This window comes from Ursus americanus, chromosome 18 (assembly GCF_024610735.1).
Source record: "Ursus americanus isolate L20-20 chromosome 18, mUrsAme1.1.p, whole genome shotgun sequence".
Classification (NCBI taxonomy): domain Eukaryota; kingdom Metazoa; phylum Chordata; class Mammalia; order Carnivora; family Ursidae; genus Ursus; species Ursus americanus.
In genome coordinates this window covers 5,623,194-5,648,811 of record NC_142144.1, presented here as the reverse complement: position 1 = coordinate 5,648,811, position 25,618 = coordinate 5,623,194, and the positions used below count along the sequence as shown (strand labels likewise).

At 55.6% G+C, this 25,618-nt stretch overlaps 1 protein-coding gene across 2 annotated transcripts in view; it reads left to right on the top strand.

Annotated features, from left to right (window-relative positions):
* FUBP3 (far upstream element binding protein 3) overlaps positions 1 to 23,905 on the top strand; it is a 49,231-nt gene extending 25,326 nt beyond the window's left edge. For both annotated transcript variants that reach the window (XM_045770991.2, XM_045770990.2), the window contains exons 6-19: positions 1,261 to 1,318; positions 3,311 to 3,473; positions 4,680 to 4,778; positions 7,427 to 7,531; positions 8,830 to 8,932; positions 9,570 to 9,670; positions 11,870 to 12,011; positions 15,680 to 15,840; positions 16,606 to 16,679; positions 16,968 to 17,048; positions 17,257 to 17,333; positions 19,789 to 19,860; positions 21,421 to 21,548; positions 22,557 to 23,905. In XM_045770991.2, the coding sequence (XP_045626947.1) occupies positions 1,261 to 1,318; positions 3,311 to 3,473; positions 4,680 to 4,778; positions 7,427 to 7,531; positions 8,830 to 8,932; positions 9,570 to 9,670; positions 11,870 to 12,011; positions 15,680 to 15,840; positions 16,606 to 16,679; positions 16,968 to 17,048; positions 17,257 to 17,333; positions 19,789 to 19,860; positions 21,421 to 21,548; positions 22,557 to 22,565 (1,373 nt within the window). In that variant the 3' untranslated portion in view covers positions 22,566 to 23,905. The remainder of the gene's footprint in view (positions 1 to 1,260; positions 1,319 to 3,310; positions 3,474 to 4,679; positions 4,779 to 7,426; positions 7,532 to 8,829; positions 8,933 to 9,569; positions 9,671 to 11,869; positions 12,012 to 15,679; positions 15,841 to 16,605; positions 16,680 to 16,967; positions 17,049 to 17,256; positions 17,334 to 19,788; positions 19,861 to 21,420; positions 21,549 to 22,556) is intronic.
* Positions 23,906 to 25,618: the final 1,713 nt, after the last annotated feature.

The following is a 25,618-nucleotide window of genomic DNA, read 5'->3' as shown; positions in this document are numbered from 1 at the left end:
CATAGATCTCAGTTCAGTAGAAATCAGTACTTTGCCAAGGTTTCTAGATCATTACCTTTGCTCGTTGCTTAGAAGTTTAGGGGCCCGGGTAAGTATATGCAATTGCTGTTTGCCTTGTGCTTGTAGAGCTGGGCTCCCGGATGAGACCCAGAAAAGCTGGGCCAAAGCAGGCCCCGAGACGAGGCCGCCCGCCTCAGCCTCTGGAGGAGGCCCTCCGCCAGCTCTGTGGCTCCGCGTGGCCCCTGCCAGACACCTGCTACCCTAGGACCTCTGTTTTCTGCACCAGGATGTTATGCCAGATGTGGGGCCTAGAGGAGCGCTGTGGCTTTGGGGGTCACTCCTGGGGACTGCTCACCGACTCCCCTGGATTAGACCACCCCCCACCCCCTGTTGTGGAAAGAGGCCAAGGCCAGCTGGGGGGTTCTGGCTTAATTAGCACATGTGAAACACAGTTCGGGACCTTTCCCAGCTGGGGCTGTTTTGACCATGCATTATGGAGAGAGACTGGTTGAGGAGAAGAAGCGTTCTTATGTTGTTAATAGTTCGAATTGAGTTTGGTCTCGTTCCATAGTGGAGGGAGGGGGTGCGGAGGACCGTTGACTGGAGAAGCATTTGTCTGTTTAAAAGATACGAATTACAGTGTCTCAAAGGTGGTAACTGCTGTTAGTCGTCTTTTTTTTTTTTTTTTTTTTTTTGGAATTAAGAATTTTAAGGGGCAGTTTTTTTAGGAGCAAAGTAAAGCGTCGTGTGGTGTTGGAAAGCAGGCTTCTCCTCTCTTGTCAAATGGCCCGGAACTGTTTCCACATACATGTCACTGCTGTCTTGAGAGAGTCATTCACTACCTGGTAATAGGCCCGATGCGCATCTACCGTTAAATGGCTCACTGGTGTGCAAACAGGTGACCTTAACCCCTCTGCAGGCGGAGAAACTGAGGAACAGCGGGTGACACGACTCAGGCACTTCTTAGCACACAAATGGGTCAGAAATGAAGCTGAGACCACTCATTAGGACCCACTCTGAGAGCTCCGCCGCGTCCTGCCCGCCCCCCTGCAGAATTTGTTTCTACTTTGAGAATCTAGCGGGGAGCGACCAGCCTACTGTTCTCTCCACAAGTGGAAGCAAATGGTCTTTTTCTGGGGCCTGGGCTTCTGCGGGGCCGGCGTAGGAACCAGCCCAGAGAGACCATCTGTACACAGAGGCTCAGGTGCACGGTTGCCTGAAGCCCACCAACACACCTCATCTTCTTGATTCTTCTTATAGAGAGTTCTGGGATTCCAGAGAGGCCCTGTGTACTTACCGGAACCCCAGAAAGTATTGAGTAAGTTTATTTTATTTACTTTTTCCTTTCATTCTTCTTCCTCCTTCCCCAAATGGGGAGACATGGAAGGGCAAAACTGTTACTGAGCACTGTGGATCTGCTGCGACCTGGCCACGAGTGTAGGTGCTTCTGTGGAGAAGGATCTGGGAGGTTGCCACGCCAGGGGAGTTTTCTGGTACTTAAAACACGGAAGGTATCACTTTTTTTTTTTTCCCCCAAAGCCCTACAGAATTTCTGGCCGCTGTCATAACATCCACTTCATACACCAGGTCCTTTAAGAGCGTGCGCTCACCCCGCCTGAGTGCTCTGATCAGCGCACTTCTTCCTTGGTAACACCTCCGTTACCTGAGCAGGTCTGCCTTCGTGAGCCTGTCACTTGGTGAACCATCGAGAACCCTGGTACCAGGCCTTTTGCCTGGGGGTGATCCCATTGCCCTTCTGACATTTGTGAACCAAATGAATTGACTCTTCGTGGCCATTGCTCCTCCCAGAGGGTGTCTTGACTTTGGGGGGGTGGGGGGCTTGCGACCACCTTACGGCTGGCATTGCTTTCCAACCGTGGGACACCCGGGCTCAGAGCCTTATATCAGAGGCAGGCCTTGTCAGTCCACGAACCTCCTGGGGAACAGGGACGTACTACTAACTTAGAATCTGCTCGCTCTCCTCTTTCAGTTGACTGAGTAGCGTTGCATTTGGGGACGGGGGTGCTCAGATTACGTGTGGCTCAGTAGCTAGGGCTGTTTTACTGTTTCCATTTCTCCGGAAGTCCAGATGAGTTTAAATTCTCTTGTTCTGCCACAACATTGCAAGCAGTGAACCAGAATGAATATCGCTGGCAGGCGTGTATTATAGGGCAAGCGGGATGGTTTTGCTCGAGTCAAGGCATTTTTCTTCTAACACAGGTTAATTTAGTACCCAAGCAAAATATTAAAAAGCTGGAGTCGCTGAGAAGACCGGCCAGGCCGATTCTGTACACAGAGAGGCTCAAGACGACGGAAGGCAACATCTGTTTCCTCCCTTTCTCTTCTTTCCTCTGTTCTTCTAACCATTCCTGCTTCCTCTTCTACCCAGGCAGTCCGGGCAACGGGATTGTAACTTTAGGAGGAAACAGTTTCATTTTCTTCTTCGGGTGCTGCATAGTAGCTGAATTCTTCCCTATGGGAGGATACAAAAAATAGTTCGTACATGGTGATTTAAGGAACAGATACTGCAGAACAAACCAGCCAGGGGAGCTTCTGGTGCTGAAAAGGCAATCGCCCCGACAGGTGGCCTGGGCGGGCCAGGCTGGGCGTGCTGTGTCAACACTGCAGTCTCCCTCCCCCGCCTCCAAGTCCCCCGGCACCAGACAGCATCCCAGGGGAAGCAGGGACCTGAAAATCCAAGCAGACAGGCATGGAGCCACACCAGGGCCCGGCCTCCTCTTCCCAGCCCTTGAAACCACACTGGCGATCCATAGCCTGAGCTCAAAAGTGGTAGGGCAGGTTGGTTAGGGAGAAGAGATTCGGAGCCTGGGAATTCAGATGGTGACTACTAACCCTCGCTTGCTTTCTTCCCATCTCTCTCGTTGCTCTCTCCTGCCCGTATTTAACCAGTGTCTCTTGAGTGTCTCCTCTGTGGGAAGCCTTATGTCGGACTGGGGACCAGAGAGAGGCGCAGAAGGATCAGAGGTGGTCTCCCCCGCCGTAGCGGCTGACGGTTCTGATAGGAGACGAGACATGTTGGTGATGGCAATGCCAGACCCCCTCACGAGCAGAGGGCAGGCCGGACAGGGCTGTGTGGGAACGTTGGCGTGTGGTGTGTGTTGCTTTTAACTTCCAGCCCGGTAGCGTGGCAGATGGCACAGACCTCCCGGGTTGTGGGGGCAGGAGCTGGAGCTGGATGGAGGGCTGCCTTGACTCCTTCGTGGTCTTCCCCCGGTGCTGTTTCCCTCTCGTGGGTGCCTAGCATGTTCATTTAATGCTCCTTCTCTTGTGATTCTTTTCCCTCCCAAAGACAAGCCAAACGGCTCCTGGGGCAGATTGTGGACCGCTGTCGGAACGGACCTGGCTTTCATAACGACATAGACGGCAATAGCACGATCCAGGAAATTCTTATCCCTGCGTCTAAAGTGGGTCTGGTCATCGGCAAAGGAGGGGAAACAATCAAGCAGTTGCAGGTATGTGAGCCCTTAGCAGAGCAGCGCTTCAACGGGCCTCCTGGGATTGGGGGGAAAGGGCTGGTCCTAACTCAGACTACCCCCCCCCCCCGGGCTGGCTGTACAGCCCTCGGTGCAGAGCTCCCCTTGCTCCCTCTGCTCCGGTGGTGTCCACGGTGCTGTTGGACAGACGCTTTGTGAGCGGTTACTGCGGCCGGGCCTGAGGCCAGGTATGGTGCCAGGTCCTGTGGCCCGTTGGGGCAGTGGCGCTCTGTGAGGGTTGCTTTTACCACCACGTGATGACATCTCGGATGAAAGTACCGCGTCCAGAGCTGGGGCTCTTAGCCAGCCATACGCCCCCTTGCTAGCTGTGGGATCTTGAATATATTTGTGTATTTCTCTAGGGCTCAGAGTCCTTGTGGGCCTCACTGCTGTCTTGAAGCTGAAGTAATACCTGTGATTTTATCTTTACATAAGACCCTTAGCACAGAGCCCGTTACTGAGTAAATGCTCCCCAAACATTAGCTGCTACTGTTCCAGAATCCCTCGTGTGAGCCACGGGGAGCTGGACGTGTTTCAGAATTGAACAGCCCCGGCAGGTTCCGGAGCGCACCCCGTAATCAGATGCTTGTTGGCCTAGCCAGATGTAACAACAGTCAGGCTCAGTGAGAGAAGGGCCACAGATACGCTGCCGAGAGTTCAGCTTCGTTTTGCTGCCAGATGAGTTATGCACAAACTTATTTCCAAACTCCTGGGTTTTTGAAGTTGCAGGTCAGGGGTCATGGGCTCTCACAGCCCAGCTCTTGGCCTGGTGGGCGCTCTAATGCGGGCTCTAGGGTCCTTTAAGCCAGAATCTACCTCTTGCTGACCCCCCGCCCTGCCTCAGCTCTGGGACCTTGGGCAGCCTGCTCTCAGGACCCGCCCCATCAGTGAAATAGGGCAACGGGAGCCCTTCCGTCTCAGAGCTGTGCGTGGGCCCGAACTAGATGACGCTAGCGCCTGGCACCTCGGAAAACTAGTTCATTAAGTTGAGATATTCTGGGGACCAGGAAGCAGGAGGGTTTTGGGACACGGCTAGCGTGGCCTGCGTGCCGGCGTCCTCAGAGGGCGGCACCTTGTGGTCGGTGGGACGTGCCTGAGGGTGGCCGGGACCCAGCCCCATGCTTGTGCTGCGTGCGCGTTCTTATTCCCGGCGGTGAGGCTGGTACTGGCGTGCTACCCCCACAGGAGCGGACGGGTGTGAAAATGGTCATGATCCAGGACGGCCCGTTGCCAACGGGAGCAGACAAGCCTCTCCGCATCACCGGAGACCCGTTCAAAGTACAGGTAGGGGAGAAAGCTCGGATCGCGTGGGTCCTAGGTGTTGGGGGGGGTCACACTTGGGAGGAATGTGTAGAGCTTGTGTGTCATTCAAGAAGTCGTAAAGCTGAATGTGCTTTTATTTAAGGTGAACTGTTGCCCCAAACCAAGTGTGATGATGGAAGGGCTGTAGGGCTGTCCTGCTTCCGCCAGAGCCACTCGGCACAGGTGGCCATTTGAATTAATTCAGATGAGAATGGAGCTCCTCGTTTACAGCGGCCGTATTTTGAGAGCCGAAGAGCCACACGAGGATGGCAGCGATGGTCGTGGACAGTGCGCGTACGGAACGTCCCCGTAAATGGAGACGGTGTTGTTGCACTGGTCAGATGCAGGCTCCCGTCTGTTGGCCTCCGGGTACCTCAGCTGCAGGCTCTGTTTGGCTCTCACTTGCTTGTTCTCTCTTGGCGCATTTTTGCGAGACCTCCAGCTCCGGTGGGAGGTGAGCAGCCCGCAGGCATACGTGTGCCCTCGGAGCAAGCGTCCTGTGCCCTGAGCGCCCAGCCACAGAGGACAGCCCATTTCTGAAAGCAGTAAGGGGCTTAGTCTTAGACCCTGTGGGGCAGAGCCACCCTCCGACCTCACTGTCAGCAGGAACGTGAGTGGGCTGCGGGTGTGGGAACGCGTCTGTTCCCGTGAACTCCGAATGTTCTTTTCCTGCCCGCTGCAGCGTGCTCGCCTTTGCTGCATTTAGAAGAGCTCCAGGGTGACGCACCTTGGTGAGCTAGTCTGTCAGCAGCTGTTTCTCCGTAGGAGTTCGGGGGCTTTGAGGCAGCGAGGTTACCGGTCTCCGGCAAAATATTTCCCCCATTCTTCCCCTCCCACGATACTCTATTTACACACGTATGGATTTATGTGTGTGCTTATTTACATATGGATGTATTTTTGTAATCGACACACGATATTATGTCGGTTTCAGGGGTACAACATAGCGACTGAACACGTTGGGAACGTGTATCCATTATGAAGTGGCTCACCATAAGTGTGCTTACCCTCCGTCACCGTGCGGAGTGATTAAAGTATTAGCGACTGTATCCCCGGTGCTGTACTTCTCAGCTCCGTGCCTTATTTCTCGTATAAATGCAAGTGTGTACCTCTTAATCCCCTTCACCTGTTCATTTCCCCCAGGGCTGAATGCTGCTGTTCAGCTTAACTCAAGGTGGTATCACTGGTAGTCCTTCTGGTCCAGGGACAAACGTAAAGTCTTGGTTTTAAAACAGGATGGAGGGCCAGTGATGAAAACGGCCTCTTCCCTTGGGCTCCAGTCAGTGGTGCGGCCCTTGACACCCCTCCAGCAGGCTAGGGTCCCCCAGGTGCCTTGCCCCCCAGAGCTTCTAACCTCCCTAAACACATGCAGGTGGGCTCCCTGCTTGCCTTCTCTGGTGGAACCTTTGGTTCTTCTATGAAAAGAACACTGGAGCAAAGAGCTTATCTCCTTGATGTTCCCTGAATTGGCAGGAAAATCATGACAACTGAAGGTTTTTAGTATTTTTTTTTTTAATTTTAAAACTATGTATATTCCACATTTTTTTATTTGGGAAAAGCCATTTGCTATGTTTAGGATAAATTGTTGGTCGTTTGTTTTCTCTTCCCAACTTCGTATTATGAAAAACTTTAAACATACAAGTTGAAAAGATAGAACGGTGAACACATACGTGCATAGCCTCACCCTGCCTGTCATCTTGCCACGCTTGTGTGGGTGTGTGCCTTACTTATTTACTAATGTCTGCTTTCCCGTACCACTCGTAAGTGAGGAAGTGGCAGGTGTCATGACCGTCTGCCCCTAGAGCCCGCACGAGTTTCCTAAGAATTAAGAACTAATTTCTGTAACCAGGCCTAAGAAAATGGTAGCAAATCCCATAACATCGTCTTAGAGTCAGTCCCGCACTCCAATTTCTCTCAAATGTCTGAAGATTTTAATTGCTGTTTTGGGGTTTTTTGGTTTGGTTTTTCCAGAACCAGGATGCAGCCTGGGTTCCCATGACCTTGAGTTGTTACGTACGGCTGATGTTCAGGGCAGATTCCTGTGGGGCTGGGACTGGTGTGGGGAGGATGGACCGACTTAAGTGCATTTGGGGGCAGAGGACACTGTGCCTCTGAGAGCGTCAGGCACAGGAGGTCGTCTTGCCAGTTGGTAATTAGGGTATTTGATCTCTGGGTGCTGGCAGATCTTTTCAGGCCCCCCTGGGCTGGCGTTTTCCCTTTACCTCCCCGGAGTTCCTCTGCGATGGGGTGCCTTGTAATGTCTTTTCCATGGAGCCGACCCACAGAGCTCTCAGAAAGAAACTGTGCCAGACTGCCTCAGGCCGTGGTAATCCAGCTCCGACCCAGCACAAATGTGCTGATCCGACCGTGGTTTAAAGGCGGGCGGGCCCTTGTCTGTGTGGATGTCTTGGGCCGCGTAAAGAACACGTCACCTAGGATTTGATCTATGGGACCCTCCCCAGCAGCCTGCCTGTGTCCCACATGGTAACGCAGGAAGTAAGCTGTCTCACAGCTCAGCGCCTTCTGAGTCTTTAAGCCCCACGTAACAGGGTCTGATCTTGAAATTTCACCTGGTGTCATGTGTTTTCTTAGGATTTTGGTTTCAATAATGCCTTTCCTCTGTGTTTATGCAGCAAGCAAGAGAAATGGTATTAGAGATCATCCGCGAGAAAGACCAAGCTGACTTTCGCGGTGTCCGAGGTGACTTCGGTGCCCGAGTTGGGGGAGGCAGCATAGAGGTATGCTTGCCCCGCAGGTCGGTTCCCAGGCAAATGCGCCACACTTTGGTTAGCTCTTTAACCTTGAGGGAGGGAGTGAGCTCTGGTCTCATCTTCGAAGCCAGGGTGCGTGTGAGGAAGGACCGAGATAGTGGAGATCGTCGGCTGTAGGGAGGGGACTTTCAGGGAATGGGGCCATCCTCCTGGTTATGAGGTTTGCCTCAAGGCTTTTCCTGCTGCCCAGGTGAAGACCAAAGGCCAGGTTTCCTCGGCACTCTGCACTGTGACCCTATCAGATCTGGAAGCCCAACTCACTGATGAGGTGGAATGGGATGAAAAGCTTTCCTTTACTTTAAAATTTTTTTTTAAATTTATTTAGGTGAGAGAGAAAGAGAGTGTGTGTGTGCAAGGGCAGGGAGGGGCAGAGGGAGAGAATCTCAGGCAGGCTCCCCGCTGAGCGTAGAGCCCAATGCAGGGCTTGATGTCACAGCCTGAGATCATAACCTGAGCCAAAGCCAAGAGTTGGACGCTTAACCAACTGAGCCACCCGGGTGCTCCGAAAAGCTTTCCTTTACGATGAAGTTTTGCGATACGCTGCACCGTGGATAGAGCACGAGGGATGGAGTGAACGTCATGCTTCGTAAAGTAAGCCAGATACAGAGGGACAAATGCTGTGGGATTCCACTTGCACGAGGTGCCCAGGATGGGCAAGTTCATGGAGACAGAATGTAGAGCAGAGGTGACCAGGGCTGATGGAAAGAGTCTCTGTTTAATGGATACAAAATTGGGGGGGGGGGTGTTGATGAAAAGGTTTTGGGGGGTATAGAGAGCGGTGATGGTTACACAACGTTGTGAGTATATTTCATGCCACTGAACCGTATCCTTACAAATGGTTAAGATGATAAAGATTACGTTCTGTGTATTTTACCACAATAAAAGAATGAAGGGGAGATTAAAAAAAATTTTTCAAGGACCACCAGTATAATCAGTGTATGTGGTCTATTTACGCTGATTTCATGGGATTGGGAAGATGAGCTTGCCATTTGTAACCTTTTATCTTTAAGGCTTATTCTTTACTTCATTGTTACAACCATTGTGATCAAATCTCAGATGCAGCAGATACACGTAATAGGCAGGAACGTGGTCATCAATCACGATTTTTTTCCTAAGAGGGAAAAATACGCTCTATCAAATTTCCAGGAAGGCGCTGCAATCAAGATCGAGTGGTTTGTTTTTTGGGTTTGTTTTTTTTAATGTATCCTTGAAGAAGTAACAGATTTGCAGGCAGCTCTGATCAGGTTTTGTTTCCCTGTGCTTAGGTCTCTGTGCCAAGGTTTGCTGTTGGGATTGTAATAGGAAGAAACGGGGAGATGATCAAGAAGATTCAGAATGATGCCGGGGTGAGGATTCAGTTCAAGCCAGGTTGGTTTCGGTGATGTCGCAACTCCTTAGTGCTGTGAAGACTTACAAAGCGCTTAACAAGACAAGGACTGTGTCATTAGCTCGTGTGTGTGTGTTCCCTCCCCCCTCCTTCTCTCTCGAGCTCCCCCCTCCCCCCCCATACTATTACCAAATTCTCAATCTAGCTTTCTCCTCCAGGCCCTCATAGCATTTCCAGCTTTCAGTTTTGTTAAGTAAAGACTTAAAAAAAAACAAAAAAACTATTATTTTGACTTCATTATTTAAAGATAAAACCATTTTTAAAAAGGACTGACATCTTAGAATAAGACAGCTCTTTAAATTTCGTAGATTTACCTTCATGAGCAAAATTATTTACATTGTCTTAATTTTCCTCATTTCTCTGAAGATGGGAAAACATTGGGATAGGGTCATTTTTGGCAACATTGCCGTAGCTCAATTCTGCTTTCTTTTGCTTTATTGTTTTGTGTTTCTGGAACGATATCTCTTTGAAATGCCTGTAATTACGTAGGAAGTGAGTGTGGACATGGGCCATGCAAAATGATATAGCCGTCTGTGCTTCAGTATGCAAGTCAGACTGACCTTTGTTTCCAGCTGAAGTTGGGCTTTTCCTAACCCCGCCTCTCACTTTGTTCTGCAGATGATGGTATTAGTCCGGAGAGAGCCGCACAAGTCATGGGACCCCCAGATCGGTGTCAGCATGCAGCACACGTCATCAACGAGCTTATTCTTACAGCACAGGTGGGTCCGGCTCTCTGGGGTTCCGATGCGCCACCCGCACAAGCGGAAAGTGCCACACGGGGTCTCAGGGCAGCACCGTAGGGCGGCCACACCCTGTTGGGTCACGTTTCTGGAACGCAGCACTCTTGTCAGTTGCCTGCCTCCAGGGACAGGGCCGGCAGCTTCTCCACCTCTGCCCGTTTCCCGCCTTCACCTGTTTTGTGACTCGCTTCTTGCTGCCCTGCCTCCGTTTTCCCAGGGTCTAGGTCTTCTTGACAAAGTAAGTTCCTGACTCAGCTATTGGGAGGAGTACAGCACAGGTCAGCACATGTCAAGCCATCGGCTGTACTTCGTGTGGAACTATATTACGTCAACTCCAGGGCGCCTGGGGGGCTCAGTCAGTTCAGCGTCCGACTCTTGATCTCAGCTCAGGTCTTGATCTCAGGGTCGTGAGTTCAAGCCCCGCATTGGCCTCCACGCTGGGCGTGGAGTCTACTTACAAGATAAATAAATAAACTCTAATCCTGGCTTCAGAAAACACTCCGAGCTCCTCCAGAGCCTTAAAGCTGTCTCCATGCACTGGATTCCACGCACATGTCTGTCTCGGGGACACGAGCAAGCCTGTGTGACGCTGTTAGCATCGCCATCGGCCCCCTGCTGTGACGTGCTCCGGAACCCCTGTGACTGACGCTAGGTCAGCACATGTCCCAGGTGTGCCAGACTGAGGGAAAGTTTAACAACACCTGGAGCCGAGGAGAAGCACGGGATTGGAAACCATAGCCCCTGCTCTGCCGTGAGCCGTGTGAGCTGGGACAGGCCTCTGAACCTCCCCGGGCCGAGGTCTCAGCTGCAGATCCGGTGGGGGGGTGTGCACCAGGTGTGCTGCCCACGAGATCCCCCAAGTCAGCAAGCATCCGTGTTGGAGAAACGGGTTGACGGCCCCCACCGCACACTTCCCCAGTCAGCAGATCCCAGAGAGGGGCTTGGGCTTCTGCCGGAGTCCTGGGCAATTCTCAGGATGAGGCAAGTTCAGAAGAGAAGGCCTAAGTGAGTCCGGCATCATTCGTAGCCAGAGGAGTCGACAGACCCCGAGCTGCAGAGGCGCAGGGCGGCGGGGAGACAGCCTCACCTCCGAGAGTCTGGCGCAGGCCAGGGAGTCGGCCATGTGTGCGTGCGCGTGCGCGCAGGCCTTTTAACATTAACCCCTACAGTGGCCTTGTTTACTCATTATTCATTTCTCATAAAAGCCAAGTGCAGGGAAAAAAGCACTCCAGCCATCTCTGCTCGCTGCTGGCTTGGATTCTGCGTAAACGCTCAGTTTACTCCTCCTCAGCGCGGGCAGGTTTTTCCAGATGCTGTCCGCTGTGTTGAGCATCGGGTCAGCCTCTCGCTTCCACGGACGGGTGCTCAGCTTGGCCAGCTTTTTCCTCCACATGGAAGAAAGGGCGTACGTGCTGCAGCCCCCGAGCGACTCGGGACAAAGACCTCCAGTGAGATTGGCTGCCCCCGAGCGAAAGGAACCTTCCTCTGTCAGGTGTTGGCCATGGCTCGTGCTCTGCTGGGCACCCGGCGTGAGGCTGTGCGAGGCTGCTCCGCCCCCGAACCGTGGGCCCACGCACCGGGTTTGTTACCTCCTTTTGGGGAGAACGGGACAACCCGGCTTTCCTTGAGAGCCTTTTATCCTTCGCCAGTTGGCTTGCGAGGTGCCCCAACTACGTGAGGGTAGTGTCTGCGGCCGGGAGGGCTGGAGGCCTGCTTGCCGCTCAGGCGTCACTTTGAGATGCCCGCAGCTCGTTCTCGCATCTGACGCCTGGCGTCTGGCAGGCCCAGCGCATGTTAGCCACGGGGAAAGGGCTGCCTCGGTGTGGACGAGAGAACCGACGTCCGACACCTGGACATTCGGGCCCAGTAACGAAGAGTCCCTGCGACCGGGCACCGGGTCTGACGGGAGTTTATTCGCGACTGCCTGTTTGAATTGGGTGCCGTGGGGCTGCCCGTGTAAGCACACGCGTCCGTCTGCACACGTCCTCTTTGACTACGCCTGGGATTTTGTTAATTCTGGCTTTGAAAGAGCACTTCAGATGCTGAAATGTGGAAAGGTGCCGAGGTTCTTGCGTGTGGCATTGATTATATCCTGTCACTTTACCTCCTCCCGGGGGCTGAAACGTGGTCCCGGTGGCAGTGGCAGAAATCGTCACTTGAGCTTTGCTTCCTTCCCAGGAGAGAGACGGCTTCGGAGGCCTCGCGGTGGCCAGAGGACGAGGCCGTGGCCGCGGCGACTGGAGCGTGGGAGCCCCCGGTGGCGTCCAGGAGATAACGTACACGGTGCCGGCGGATAAGTGTGGCCTCGTCATAGGCAAAGGTGAGGGGCCGCTGCCGGGGTTCCGTGGTCCCCCCCATCGGTCCTGCCCGACCACGGACGGGGCCCCTGCAGTACCTCCAGGGCGTGACGTCGGGTCTGTCGGCTGCGCCGACTGCAGGTGCCCAGTCTGCGACGTCAGCCGCCTTCGGTAGGGCCCCTGGCGGGTAGGCGGGCCGTCAGTTGTCGCGGACGAACAGACCGGAAGTGAGGCCCCGTGCCTGGTCAAGCCGCGTAGGTGTCGAAAAGGCGCCCTGCCCGGCATGAGGGGGCTCTGGGTGTTTGCCGACGGACCGATGAGGGATTCATTTGCCTCCCGGGAGCTCAGAGGAACAGTTAAGATCGCCCTCTGACGAGTGCGTCACTTTTTGTCCTGACCGGACTCCGGTATTTGGTCCTTATTGACACGTGCGAGAACGGCGTCTATCCTTCGAGCACATTCACCCTGAGTAACGGACACCCTGTGGAGGGAAATAAAAATCGGTTCGTTGTTTCTGGGCTTTGTAGGGAAATTAGGTAAGAAACGCTTGTGAGTGGCCGGCGTGGCCCCCAGCCGCCCTTCGCTGGGAGCAGGGGAAGAGCAGGCGGCCGTCCGGGCCACCAGGCGGCCTTCTCCGCAGCGGGCTGGCCTCCCCACCGGGGCGCACGCACGTCCGGCCGTGGCCTTTGTATCTGCCTCCGGCCGTGTTTGACAGCACGTGGGGGAAGTAAATACCGGCCTCCCCCCAGAGTTTCTCTCCCTTCTGCCGCCCCCAGCCCTCTCTGACCCAGGGGAGAGAGCTCATCCTCAGCCCGTGACTGGGGAACGTCCTCGCCGGAGAGCCGACGCGGCCTCCGCACACTGTCCCGTGCCGGCGCGGGGTGGGCCGACCCCCCCTGCCCCTCTCCTTCACCTTCTAGAGTCTGCGTTGGCCCTGTCGTGGGCGTGTGTGTGGTGTGCTCCTTCGGAACGTGATCTCCTTTGTGTCATCTTCCAGATTGTTCATCTCTCGGAGATGGTAGGAACAATGGGGGCTTGTTTTCATTCCCTGGCAGGGTGTACGCGCTGATCAGGGTTTTCAGTTGGTGTTGTCAGCTGCCTGGGTGCTGGGGTAAGTCACACCCGCTCCCCAGACCGCCAGCTTGGCTGCCGTGAGAGGCGGACCAGTTAGGGCCTGTAGGTCGAGAAGCGGAGCGAGGCTTCTGTGGCTTTTGAGGACCGTTTTACCCAGGAGGGTTGACTCGATGACTGTGCGTCTCCTCCAGACTGACGGACCTCGACAGTTCCCAGTAGTCAGTGAGACAGACCTGGGTGCGGGCAGAAACGCCCCTTGTGGTTCGTCCTCAAAAATGTCATCCTGAGCAACTCGCACAGGAAAGTGACGACAGCACGGAGCGGTGGCTGATCTGTGTGTGTCCTGGGGTTCTGACAGCAGCCTCGAAGGCCCAGAGTTTTGTCAGTCAGGGTCTTTCTCCACCGCCACCCCCCCCCCACCCGCCACACACACACACGCACGCACGCACGCGCGTGCAGGCTGGGCAGGAGGGGGTTCTTAGGGAAGGCTCGCGGGTGAGGGTGAGTGAAGGAGACGGGAGAGGGAGCCACAGGCAGTGAGGCTGCGCACCCCCCTCCCCAGCTCCAGTCCTCGGACAGACGCTGCCTCCCCGGGCCCCTGCTGGATTTCCATGATAAATACAGCAGCCGTGACAGATAGTGCGGCCAGCCCTGCTCTTGTCAGCCAGGCCTTTTAGCAGGTTTGATTAATTGCTTTACGATTTCACGTCCAGCCGGGGGGCCACTGGCGGGTCGCTTCTGCCCCCCATCAGGTGGAAGAATGGACAGGCTGCTGAATGAGCCTGTAGACAGCCACCATGTGCCAAGCTGGTGACCTCATTTTGAAGGAAGATGAACTTAGATGAACCCCTTCCGGCCCCGCACAGTATTGTGGTGCCTCTTCCCCTGATTGGCATGCTGCCCGGGCCTCGGGGAGAGGGCTGCGGGGCCGCTGCTCCCAGTGCCCGCGGAGGAGGGCTCGTCTGGGCTGCAGGGCTCGCAGCCTCCGACACGCGCGCCCTTTTGTGCTCTCGCCTCTGGAACCCAGCGGCGCCTGGGGGAGACTGGAGGATTCCTTCAAGTGCCGGGTGTGCGGTCGGAAGGCTTCCAGTTCCTCCTCCTTGCCCTTCCTTAAGCCCCAGAAACACTTTGCCCAGAAGCCAAGCTGCTCACTTCGCGTGGTGCAAAGAGGATAAATTCACGACCCAGGAGCAGAGAGAGGGTCGTGGTCGTAGGGCTGGGAGGGGCTCACTCCTACCGGGAGGCCGGCTGAGCTGCTTGCTGAAGGCTTTTCTGCGACTTTCTGTGTTGGCCAGTGCTGTGTGCTGGAGGTGGAAAACACAGGGACGCTTTTCTTAAACCGTCACAGAACTTGAAGGAGATCACATGCACGACACGTTGGTCTGCTGTGGTGTTGTTTTTAACTTGCTTTTAAATCGAAACCCACCCTCCATGAAACTGACACGCAGCTCGAGCCGATCTGAACAAAGCTTTCCCCGAAGGGCGGCAGCCTCCCGGTTTCGTCCCTGTGGTGTCTGTCTGCCTTCGGGAAGGCTGGCAGGACCCCGGCTCTGATCTTGCTTCCCAAGCCCATAGCGTCCCATCGAGGAGGAGATAAGACACAACATAGGCTGGGTCTGCTCCTGGGATCCCCTCCTTGTCTACTAGCTTGATGGGCGCTCCAGCAGCAGGCTGGAAGGATTGCGGACGTGTTACCATGAAATGACAAATGTCATTTGAGGTTCGTTTTGACTCTGGGCGGGGTGGAGCGACACAGAGACTGGCCTTTAGTCTTTGCTTTTGATCATTTGGGGCTCTCTGGTCGCCTGCACCAGATTTTCCAGACTGCCTTTTTCTGATGTTGCAAAACTGCACTCCCGGGTTTTCCTTGTATTCTGCCCCCCAACCCCCCCCCCAGTTGAGCAGAACCGATCTGTAAATTCTGTGAAATTTCAAAAGAAGAATCAAACCATTGTGACACCGCTGGCGCTTTTGTTACGCGAATCTCATTAAGAGACTGGAACTCTCACAGGGTTTTCAAAGAGTCCAACTAAATTTTCATTACCCCGCTCCACCCAGGCCTCTGTGACCCCCATCCTCGGCTGCCTCTCTGTCTAGACCTGCCCCCCCCACCCCCCCTCCCGCCACGGAGGAAGCAGGGACTTGAGAAGTGACAGGATGGGCCGTGGAGAGCCCGAGTGGGCTCCGGGCATTGTTAGAGCCCACGGCCCGTATGTTCACCCTGCGGAGGGAGGGAGAGCAGCAGGGCCGTGGCCCAGGGGGCTGAGGACACAGTGTGCTCCCCGGGGCGGAGGCACGGCTTGCAGCGAGCCTCCAAGAGCCCAGTTCACCGTGCGCGTCCGTGGGCTCCGGGCCTTGGCGCGGGTGCCTCGCGGTGTCCGGTCTCAGCCCGGCTCGGAGAGAAGGACCAGCTTCTTCGCTCCTGGTTTTACCAATGCAAGAGCCCTGGTGTCTGTCAGAACGGTTTCAGAGTAAATCGAAGGTACTTGTCCTCTCTCTCATGAGGGCTGGGGTGCGGATGACACCCTTTCCTCCTCTTCGCGGCAGAGGACCGCCGGGCCTCTGGGTCCGCCACAACCGCCACTTACCCTTCTGTCTTGTGTCCGCCTGCCTGCAGGGGGTGAGAACATCAAAAGCATAAATCAGCAGTCAGGAGCGCACGTGGAGCTCCAGCGGAACCCCCCTCCCAACACTGACCCCAACCTGCGAATATTCACCATCAGGGGCATTCCTCAACAGATCGAGGTGGCCAGACATCTCATAGATGAGAAAGTTGGCGTACGTACAAGGTCCTTCCCCTGCCTGGCTTCATGATGGATGTCCGAGGTGCCTGCTCTTCCCCAGCACCTTGTACTTCCTGTGCCTTTCGGCCCTCGTGTCACGGGAGGGCGACCCCTCCCACATTGCCAAGGGGGAAGGTCGGGGCCTAGGGATGCCAGGGCCAGGCCCAGGCGCGCTGAGGGCAGCCCTCTGGCAGAACTCACCGAGGCCCCCGCAGCTCAGCAGCTCAGGCCCAGAGCCGGGTCCCCTGCAGGCTTAGAGGAGCAGCTGGGGCAGCAGCCTCCCCCCAGCGCCGCCCCCAGACTCCCGCGGGCGCGGCCCTGGCGGCCAGCCCTGCAGGTGGCTTTCATTGACTCTGGCTTTAGTTTCAGGCACCTCAAAGCAGATAAAGAAAGGGAGTGTTGATGGAGGACAGATTGGCCACTGCTCACCTCAAAGGGGACGTAGAATGGCAGAAAGAGCCGTGGGCCAGCCTAAATTGACGGGAGAGTCAAGCAGGTTGGTCCCTACCCCCAGGGTGACACGCTAGGGCAGTCGTGGTGGTGCCAGTACTGGCTGTGTGGTGGTTTCGGTCACTCGATGGGGCAGAAGCCATTTCTGCAAGTAAAGTCCACTGTGGGTCGCCAGGCTAGCGAGTGTCATAGGGTATCCGTGCTTCACCTGACTCTCTCCCCGAACGCCGTAGTTGGCCTAGGGGTGGGCCTGGGCAGAGGGCAGAGGTGCAGCCGCCAGGAGGTGAGAGTTCCTCTGTGCCCACGACAGGGGACCAGTCTGGGAGCACCCGGAGCCTTTGGACAGAGCCCCTTCAGCCAGCCGCCTGCCGCACCCCATCAGAAGTGAGTCTCTCGCTCAGTCTCGGTGGGAAGAGTTCACTCTATCTCAAGAGGTCCTCTTTCCAGCTACTTCTAGGGAATGCCAGCCAAAAGCCTGGGTGTGGGCAGCACTCATCCCTCTGCCTCTCTCGCTGGCTCCTGTAGCCTGTTCGTAGCCCCCTGGCTAGTCCTGGGGGTGAGCACCTTCCCAGGGGGCGGGGGGCCTCGTGGTCGGTGCTGGCCTCCCCAGCGGCTCTCCCTACCCAGTGGTCCTCGGCCTGTCATGTTCATTTGTTCTCCACTTTCTTTTAGCACATTTCCCCCACGGAGCTCAGGCTGCTTCCCGAGCATTGCTGCTAAAGTGAACGGAAACCCCCACAGCACCCCTGTGAGGTAGGCGACCGCTCACTCCATCTTCGTGGTTCTCTCGGGATGGGCGGGACCGGGTCGGGGGGAGCGGGGGCGCACCTGGCCACTGCTGGGGGGGCGGGGAGGGAGCAGTGAAGAGCCAGACCACGGATGGCGTGGCGGGCGGTGGGCCCAGTTGAGGAGGCGGGGACGTGGCCCGCTGCGAAACGAGTGACTCTTTTGTCCTCCATAGTGGTCCTCCGGCCTTTCTGACCCAGGGCTGGGGCAACACCTACCAGGCGTGGCAGCAGCCCGCACAGCAGGTCCCAAGTAAGTGCCCCGGGAGGAGGTGGGACTGCGCACGCCCCTCGGGAGGGCTGAGGGGCTGATGTGTCTGAAACGCTCTAGTCGCGTCTCTTGGCTGGTCGGCCTGGCATGTCCCTCCCCAGAGATGCCAGGAACCCCCCGGGCAGGGGCACTGCCAGCAGGCCGTGCGGTGGGCACGCTGGTGCCTCTGCACGCCTCCTGCGGAGCGGGGATGGCGGCTGGCTCTTTCCTGGCCCACCTCTCAGACTTTTCTTTCCCATCTCCTCTGTTCTTCTCAGAGCTCGGGGCTCATGTCAGCTTTGTTCCCACAGATGGGTTGGACCCAGCCCTGCCCACAACTCCTCCCCTTCCTTCCCTCCCGAACAGCTCCCCCTCCCCGGCTCTGGCCTCCCGGTGACCGGTGACCATCTCCCCACTTCTCTCCAGCGCTGCGTTAGAGAGGGTGTTCTGTCTCCTGAACTTGTCAGAAAGCACACAGCTGGGGAGTTAGCTGTGCCGAGCGACAGCTCTGCAAGACAGCTGATGGTAGAGAAAGTCCCTGCTGGCATCTGACCCACTCGGGCTGCCCTCCGGCCCCCACAAGGGCTCCAGGAGTCACTCTGAGTTTGATCGTGGGTAGAGCGCACCTTGCACAGCCTTCAAAAAACAGAACGAAACAAAAACCTTACCTTCCGTTTTTCTGTCCCTCTGAGGCGGCAGCCAGTTTGTGTTTGGAGGGCGGCCTTCCGCATGTCTCCTCGGGTCCTCGCCACAGCGCAGGGCGTGCGTGACAGCCTTGCTTACCAGGGACTGAGCCCGCTCCCCCTTGAGCGGAGAGCTGCCTTGCCCAGGATGCCAGCTCAGGGTCACAGCCAGACAAGCACCCGTGGGGTCTGGAGGCCAGAGGCCGGTGCTGTGTGTGGCCTCACGCACCTTCCCCCCCACCCTGGCCTCCAGTTTTGCTGTTTAGGAAACGGAAGATTTAGGTTTGATTTCCAAAGTAACCCGTGAGCTCTGAAATTGTATAGTTGCATTTTTTTTTTCCCTTTTTTCCGCAATATTTTTTTTTTAATGAAATGTCTCAAATGTGCAGACTATTACAAAGAATTTCAGCGTGAACACATGCACCCCCCCTAGAGTCCACCGGGCCCGTCTCACTGCGCTCACTTTTTCCCAGAACCTGTCAAGTTTCCTTCTGTTCTGATCCGAAAGGGCCCTCAGGACAAGAGGTGGCCCCAAGCTGGGTTCACATTTGCCCCATTGTCTGGGACAGAGACTTTGTGAGAAAGCCCTAGGCTGAGGGGGAGCGGGTAGGGGCCACGTCCTCCTGCCTGAGGCGAAGTGACCCCAGGGCCACGGTTCCGCAGGGGCCCAGCCCCGCTGCCCGCTGCAAACAGAGGCCTGTGGGACGAGTGAAAGAGAACAGTCAGTGCCTGGGTTCTGGCCGCTGTTCACATCCTTCGTCTTGTGTTGAGCTGTGTTTGTCGATAGGGGGCGGTGAGAACTGGTTTCTGTCTGTGAAATCTTGTTTGAAAGAAACATCCTACTTGCCCACACCCTCCACAACCACCTCGTTCTGTCCCCGGCATCGTCCTGAGTCCCTCCCTGCCCCACTGGGAGGACAGGGACGGGGGTCTTCTCCCCGTGGGTCCCCCCCACCTCACTTCTTTCCCCAGCCCCACATGCAGACGCCCATCACCCCATGCCCCTACTCAGACTGCAGTAAATTAGTGGGGAAGACACTTTGCCATGACTGTGGTCAGCAGGGCGTCCTGCCTGCCTGCTGCCACCGCGGTTCTCACAGAAGACAGGACACTGAAGGGGGTCCAAGCAGGTGGACACACAAACCAGCCCTGACCTCGGCAGAGAAAAAGGCCCCGACTTGTCGCTCTGGGCAGGGCTTCTGCCCCCTTCGGGGAGGGCCGCCTCCACTCCACTCACTCCCCAATCTTTGCTGCCACTGGCACACGGAGCAGGCGCCCCGGCCCCCCGCTGCTCCCCACCCCGAAAGGCATGAGGCTAGAAAGGCATGAGGCTAAATGGGGGTTCGGGTGCGCGCTGTGGCGCTCAGCCCCCCTGCTGTGTGTACCTCGTCTTCCTTTCGTCGCCAGCTGTGTCCGGGCCGTTTTCCCACGTGCTTTTCCTGCACTTCTGCTTGTCCAGAGTTCAAGCCACCAGTCTGTGCACAGAAGGGCCAGGTGACGAGTGCATGTGGCCAGCGCCACTTGGATTCCTTGTCCCGTTTGAAGGCCGAGTCAGGGAGCCTCAGACGCCGTCACTCGGACCCCAGAGGGCTCCCCGAGCTCAGATGTCCATCTGAAGGGTCGAGGGGGGCAGCTGTCCTGCCCAGCCCCCTCCTCACAGGGATCTTAGTCACACCCCGTCAGCCTGGGTGGAGGCCCTCTGGGGCGTCGATGTGTCTCCCCACGGCCAGCGTGCCGGCGCCGGGGGCCTGACTGCTTTTGTGTTCTCCGCACAGGCCAGCAGAGCCAGCCTCAGAGCAGCCAGCCCGACTACAGCAAGGCCTGGGAGGACTATTACAAGAAGCAGAGTGAGTGAGCCGGCCTTCTGAGCAAGCAGGTCCCTGGGCCCAGCGCCCGTGCCTGTCGGCCTCGTTGTCCGGGGTTCCTTGTCACCTTGGTTTTCTTCAGCGCTTGCCCTGTGTGACCCGGTCTCAGTCCCTGCCTTTGTCTCCCTGCGTCCCCTGTGTGTCCGTCAGAGGAGACGTGGTGGAGTCGCCTGCCAACAGCTCAGGGCCAGCTGTCCCAGCCTCAGCCGTCCCCTCTGGAGCTGCTTGGCCGGGACTCAGACCAGCAGGCATCGTGTTGCCTGGCCGTCATCGGCTCTCTTCGGTCATTTCGGGGCGGGGAGCAAAAGGAGTGTGAACTCCGGGGGGGGGGTGGGTCTGAAGTCGGAGCCGGTGCCAACGTGCTTGTGTCCCCTCCCGGGTAGGCTCGTTTTCTTAGCTGTGCCAGCATCTAAACCCACCTTTTTTGGTTTTTTTTTAATGTTTTTTATTATGTTAGTCACCATACACTACATCCCTGGTTTCTGATGTAAAGTTTGATGATTCATTAGTTGCGTATAACACCCAGTGCACCATGCAATACGTGCCCTCCTCACTACCCATCACCAGCCTATCCCATTCCCCCACCCCCCTCCCCCTGAAGCCCTCAGTTTGTTTCTCAGAGTCCATAGTCTCTCATGGTTCATTCCCCCTTCTGATTACCCACCTTTTTAACAAGAGAAGAAAAAATCTAGTAACAGCAACCAAAAAAAAAAACCCCATATGAAGCCTTTAAAGCTAGTCCTAAATCCCCTGTACGGATTCCAAAAGTAGCGAGCCGGAGTGTGGCTGGAGGAGCCGCGCTCGCGTCCCGTCTGCAGACGGTGTTCCCTGCTGGTCGGCAAGAATCAGGTCAAGGACTGTCAAAGAAATGGTCGCGCTGGTGTTTGGAATCATCACCGGGTTGACAGCCGGGGGCTTCGGTAGGGGTCAGGGAGGTCATCGTCCCCCAGAGCACCTGCCAGGAGGCCGGATGCCCTGTCTTTCCCAGACCTCCCCAGTCCGGACTCGCAGACATCCGTGGGCCTGGGTTTCCAGCCCTCCTGGGATTGGACACTCCGCACGGGGCACCCCCACACCCAGGCCGGGGACCCGCACTCCTTTTCCTCTTCCTCCCTCCCTCCCCGTCTCGCCCTCCATCCCCCCACCCCCGCCCCCGGTCTGTGTCTGTTTTTCTGTGTGTGTGTGTCTCTCTCTCTGTCTCTGTCACTGTCTCTCTGGCACTGGCAGCCGGTGGGGCAGGCAGACAGAGGCAGAGATGGTGATTCGGAGGAGACAGACGTGAGATGTGTAGGGGCAGGGCAGGGGCAGGCGGCAGGCAGCTCAGGGCACTGTCCGCAGCAGGCCAAGGCCAGCGCCCAGCGCACGGGGTCCCGGTGGCTCCTCCAGCGCTGGCCTCGCCGGCGTCCAGAGGGAGAGAGCGTCGGCGCTTGTCCCAGCTGCCCCCATCTTTGGGAAGGGACCCCTCCAAGCTGACCGCGTCCGCTACCTCCCCCAGGTCTGTCCCCATCCCCCATAACCTGTGTGCTTTCCTTTGTCGACCAGGTCACGCCGCCAGCGCCGCTCCTCAGGCCAGCTCCCCGCCGGACTACACGATGGCCTGGGCGGAATATTACAGGCAACAGGCGGCTTTCTACGGGCAGACGTTAGGGCAGGCGCAGGCCCACAGCCAGGTCTGTAGCCGGTCCCCAGTACCACGGGGACCTCCCAGAGCAACCCAGGCCCCCTTTCTCCCGAGCCTGTGTGCCTGCCTGACCCCGGGGCAGGAACGCTGGGCGGTGGAGGAATGGCTCCGGCCCCGGCCGCGCTGGCCCCCCCTCCTCGGCCCGGAGAGAACAAGTGTGGGCCAGGCGGGAGAGGACCCGGGTACGCAGCCACTCTGAGGAAATGCCTAATCCTCCCTCGCATCCGGGCCCTGAGACTGCAGTGCCGAGTGGCACTCAGATTCTCTCTCTAGGCCTCAGTTTCCCCAGCTGTCAACGAGAGTGCCGAGCTTTATGACTCTGGGCAGGCTCGGCACTATAGTAGGGACCATGGGAGTCACACCCGCTGCTGTTCTTGAAGAGGGTGGTGTGGCCAGACTGTCCCCCGGCCCCCCGTCAGCGGAGAGGGGCGGCAGAAGGAGGGCGAGTCCACACTGAGGGCCGGGCAGGGCAGAGTGCCAGATCTTCCTCCTGCACGGGAAGCTGGAGCGCTCTGCCCAGTCAGAAGCCAAAAACGGATTTCTTATTAACGTGGGGAAGATGGCCAGAGGCCCCCACAGGGCATATTTTAGGTGCGCTTTTCAGGTGACCTGTTGCCGGCCAGGTCCCCACGGGCAGCGTGTCGGTTACCACAGGCCCCGGACCCAAAGCTTGTTGGTCATCCCAGTGCCAAATGGGTCCCTCTGAGGCTGGGCCCAGTGGAGACAGGTGTCAGGGCTGGTGGGTGGCCTAGGGGAAGCACGCGTGCCCCTGCCCCGCCCCCCGGTACACCTGTTTGAAGAGCCTCCAGGACCTCCCGTGCGGGAGACGGTTTGTGCCGGGTCCCAGGACACCAGGACGCGGGCCGTGTGTCTGTGCCCGCTGAGGAGCCAGAGGGGAGAGGGTGACCTGTCACCTCCGAGCCTTCGGAGCCGCAGCCCAAGACGAGGACGCGAGAGCTGGCCTCACACGCTAACTGCTGTCCCTTTCCCTCCGCAGGAGCAGTAGGACAGCGACCTGCGGCCGGCTCCTTTCGCCCCGAAATCATTGTGGCAAAAACCTATTTGTAACAGAGGTTTTTAGATTTGCAAACCTTTTGATGAAGAACCTTTGTTTTGTTCTGTGAAACACTATATTTAGATTAACAGGATTTTTCTAAAAATCGGGAAAATTAGTTACTAAAAATTGCTGATAATTTCTGTTTCATTATTTTTGTGTGTTATTTCAAATGTGTAAGCTCCGGGATTCTGTCTGGAGCGAGACCTGCAAATTCAGGCGCCAGCGCGTGCCTCAGCAGTGACATTTCAACACGGTGTGTTTGTTTCGTTTTGTTCCGTTTTGTTGCGTGTCTTTTTATTTACAGTTTTTTCTGTTGCAGCAGAAAGTGGCTTGGAAGTCTTAGGTGGTATGTAACAAATTCTTTAAAAAATTTTTAAACAGTATTTAAATATTCTTAAATGTGTAAATTCATTAAATGTTTTACTTCTAATTTCTTGTTATCTTGGCTGTCTGGTTTTATTGCATTTTTTAAAAAACTGAACTATTATGTATTGTAATTAATTATGTGAATTCTGAATTGAGACAGATAATTGTATTGCTGTCCAACAGGGATTGGGAGGGGGCATTTTATAGGGTTTGTATAATTTCTAGAGTGCTAAAGGGGTAATATAAAAACGTGTCCGTGTGTTTAGCATACGTTTTTTTCGTGTCGCCATTACCAGTTGCAATTGTGTATCTAAGACCTCCAAGCTTGTTTTAAAAACAAAACAAAAAACCTTTTCTCTCTTCTCTCAGAAATATAAATACTGTTATTTTTAATATTAAAAAGAAATTCGATATAACTTTTAACAAACACTGTGGAACGTTAAACCGCGTGAAAACGTAGTAACTGTTAATTCCAAGATGTTTCTTCCTTTTTTTCTTTTAAGTATTTTCTTAATATTTGTCAAGTTAACTAGATGAATAAATAAATCTAGTATTAACCACCATATGAATTAAATAATTTTGATTTAATAAAAGGGATAATATGATTTCCAGTGTTTACTGTAGTGCGTCTTGTACAGATAACATGTATTTTTAAAGGAAAGAAAAACGGAGTCGAAGCTATTTTTTCTTGCATTTTTAATTGACCCGAGGGACATTCCGTTTGAAATGTACCGAAGTTACAGTTTCTGGGTTTTTCTCCTTATTTTCCTTATAATGCTTGAAATGTCTAACTATTAAAAAAAGGCAATTGGAAAATGTTATGCATGTTGTTTTAAAAAAAAAAGTGTTCTTTTTATTTGACTGACAATTCATTTTACACTCTATATAATAAAATTTCCACAAGACGTCTTGTGGGCGAAGTACGATCAGTCTGTTTGCCTTCCTTTGCCCCCCGCCCCGGCCCCCAAATAAGACCAAGCGAAGACTCTTGCATTTCGCGGCCTTGCGCGACACTAGCCCGACCTGGTGCACAGCCTAGATTTCTAGCGACTTCGTTAAGCTAATGTTGCTTTAACGGCTTGGGATAATTTGACAGTCTGACTCGAGAGCCTCGATTACCATCAGCCCCTCTTACCTGTCACATCTAAGCAGCTCCTGACGGGGGGTGACACCAAGAAGTCAATAACGAGCTTCCTCTCTCAGAGGCGCCGTCAGGGGGACGTGGAGCCGGAAGATGCATGTGAGGGACTTGTGCCCGGCTCGGCTCCGCAGCCCGATCCCACCCTTCCCGTAGCTGAGTCAGCACGCCCCCTCCCTCCACCCGCCTCCCCACACCCTCTCCCTGGCACGCGTTCGCCCCAGAACGTAGGGCCGGTCTTGGCCTGGCGCCCTGGGCTGCGGCGGCCTTCCACCTGCTTCTCTGGGCCGCGCCTGCCTGGACCTCAGCACTCAGCCAGCAGCCATGTGGCCGACCAGGGGGCATTTACTGTCTTGCCCGGGGCCCCGCTGTGGGTCACCGGGCTGCTGGGAGCGCTGGAAGGTGAATTAGAAGGAAGTCTGCGCTCCTTTTCTTTCGGTGTTTCCATGAAGGAAACAAAAGGGGTGTCCTCCTTACCCATGGGTTTAAATCATAGTAGAGGGTCCTGCGGTTTCAGGCCACAGGGGGACAGCGTAGGCCCTCCACTAGAGGATGGCAAAGAGAGGAAGAGCCTTCGACCCCTCTGTTTCCCTCCCTCCTTCCTTTCCAGGCCGTGGAAGCAACGGGCTCTGAACACAGCTCCCGACTTTCACATCTGAAAACGCCCTGCCTTTGCTGCTGGCTTCACGGGTGGGTGGGAGTCGTCTCATCATGTAGACGCCCGGGGCCGTGAGGATCCTTGTAGAACCCTCCTTACGGCGCGTGTGTGTGTGTGTGTGTGTGTGTGTGTGTGTGTGTGTTTCCAGTTCAGGTCCCTTTTCTTCTCTCTGCCCCACGCCCTAAGAGGAGGGGAAAAAAAGCATCTGTGGCTCCTTGAGGCCGAGAGGGGGTGTGGAGAGCAGCCCATCTGCAGCCATTCCGAGGCCTGTTGAGAGCCGGAAGACAGAAAGGAGCTGTGGCATCTTTAACTACACCTCTAGAGAATCGAGTTGGACGTTGAGAAATTGAATAGTAAAAGCCACTTGGAAAGAAGGAGGGGCGAGCAGGAGGAGGGCATGAACGCTGATGACGGTAATGGGAGTTGGGGAGAGGGCATTACGGAGAAGACTTCCTTCTAATTCATCTTCCAAGCTCTGTGCCAAAACAGCATTTGGCATGGTTCACAGGGAGCGATTGTGTGATAATGAACCCTAAGGTGTCCCTTAATTGAAGACTGAGCATTGCGGTTTGTGCCAAGAGTCATAAATGGCGCGGGCTTGCGGGAGGGTGCATTTTCTTAAATGTATCGGTAAGTACAGATTAGCGCTTGTCCCCAGTGAAATGCCCATACTATAAATTATGGAAATCTCTCTCTCGCTCGCTCGCTCTCTCTCTGATGCAACCTTTTATCGAGACGGGGGAAGGCGGGGTGCAGCACAGCAGGAGGCAGGGGGGAAAGTTTGCAAGCATAGGAAATTTGGCCTCTCATTAACATGGCGCCCGCAGAAGACGGTTTTCA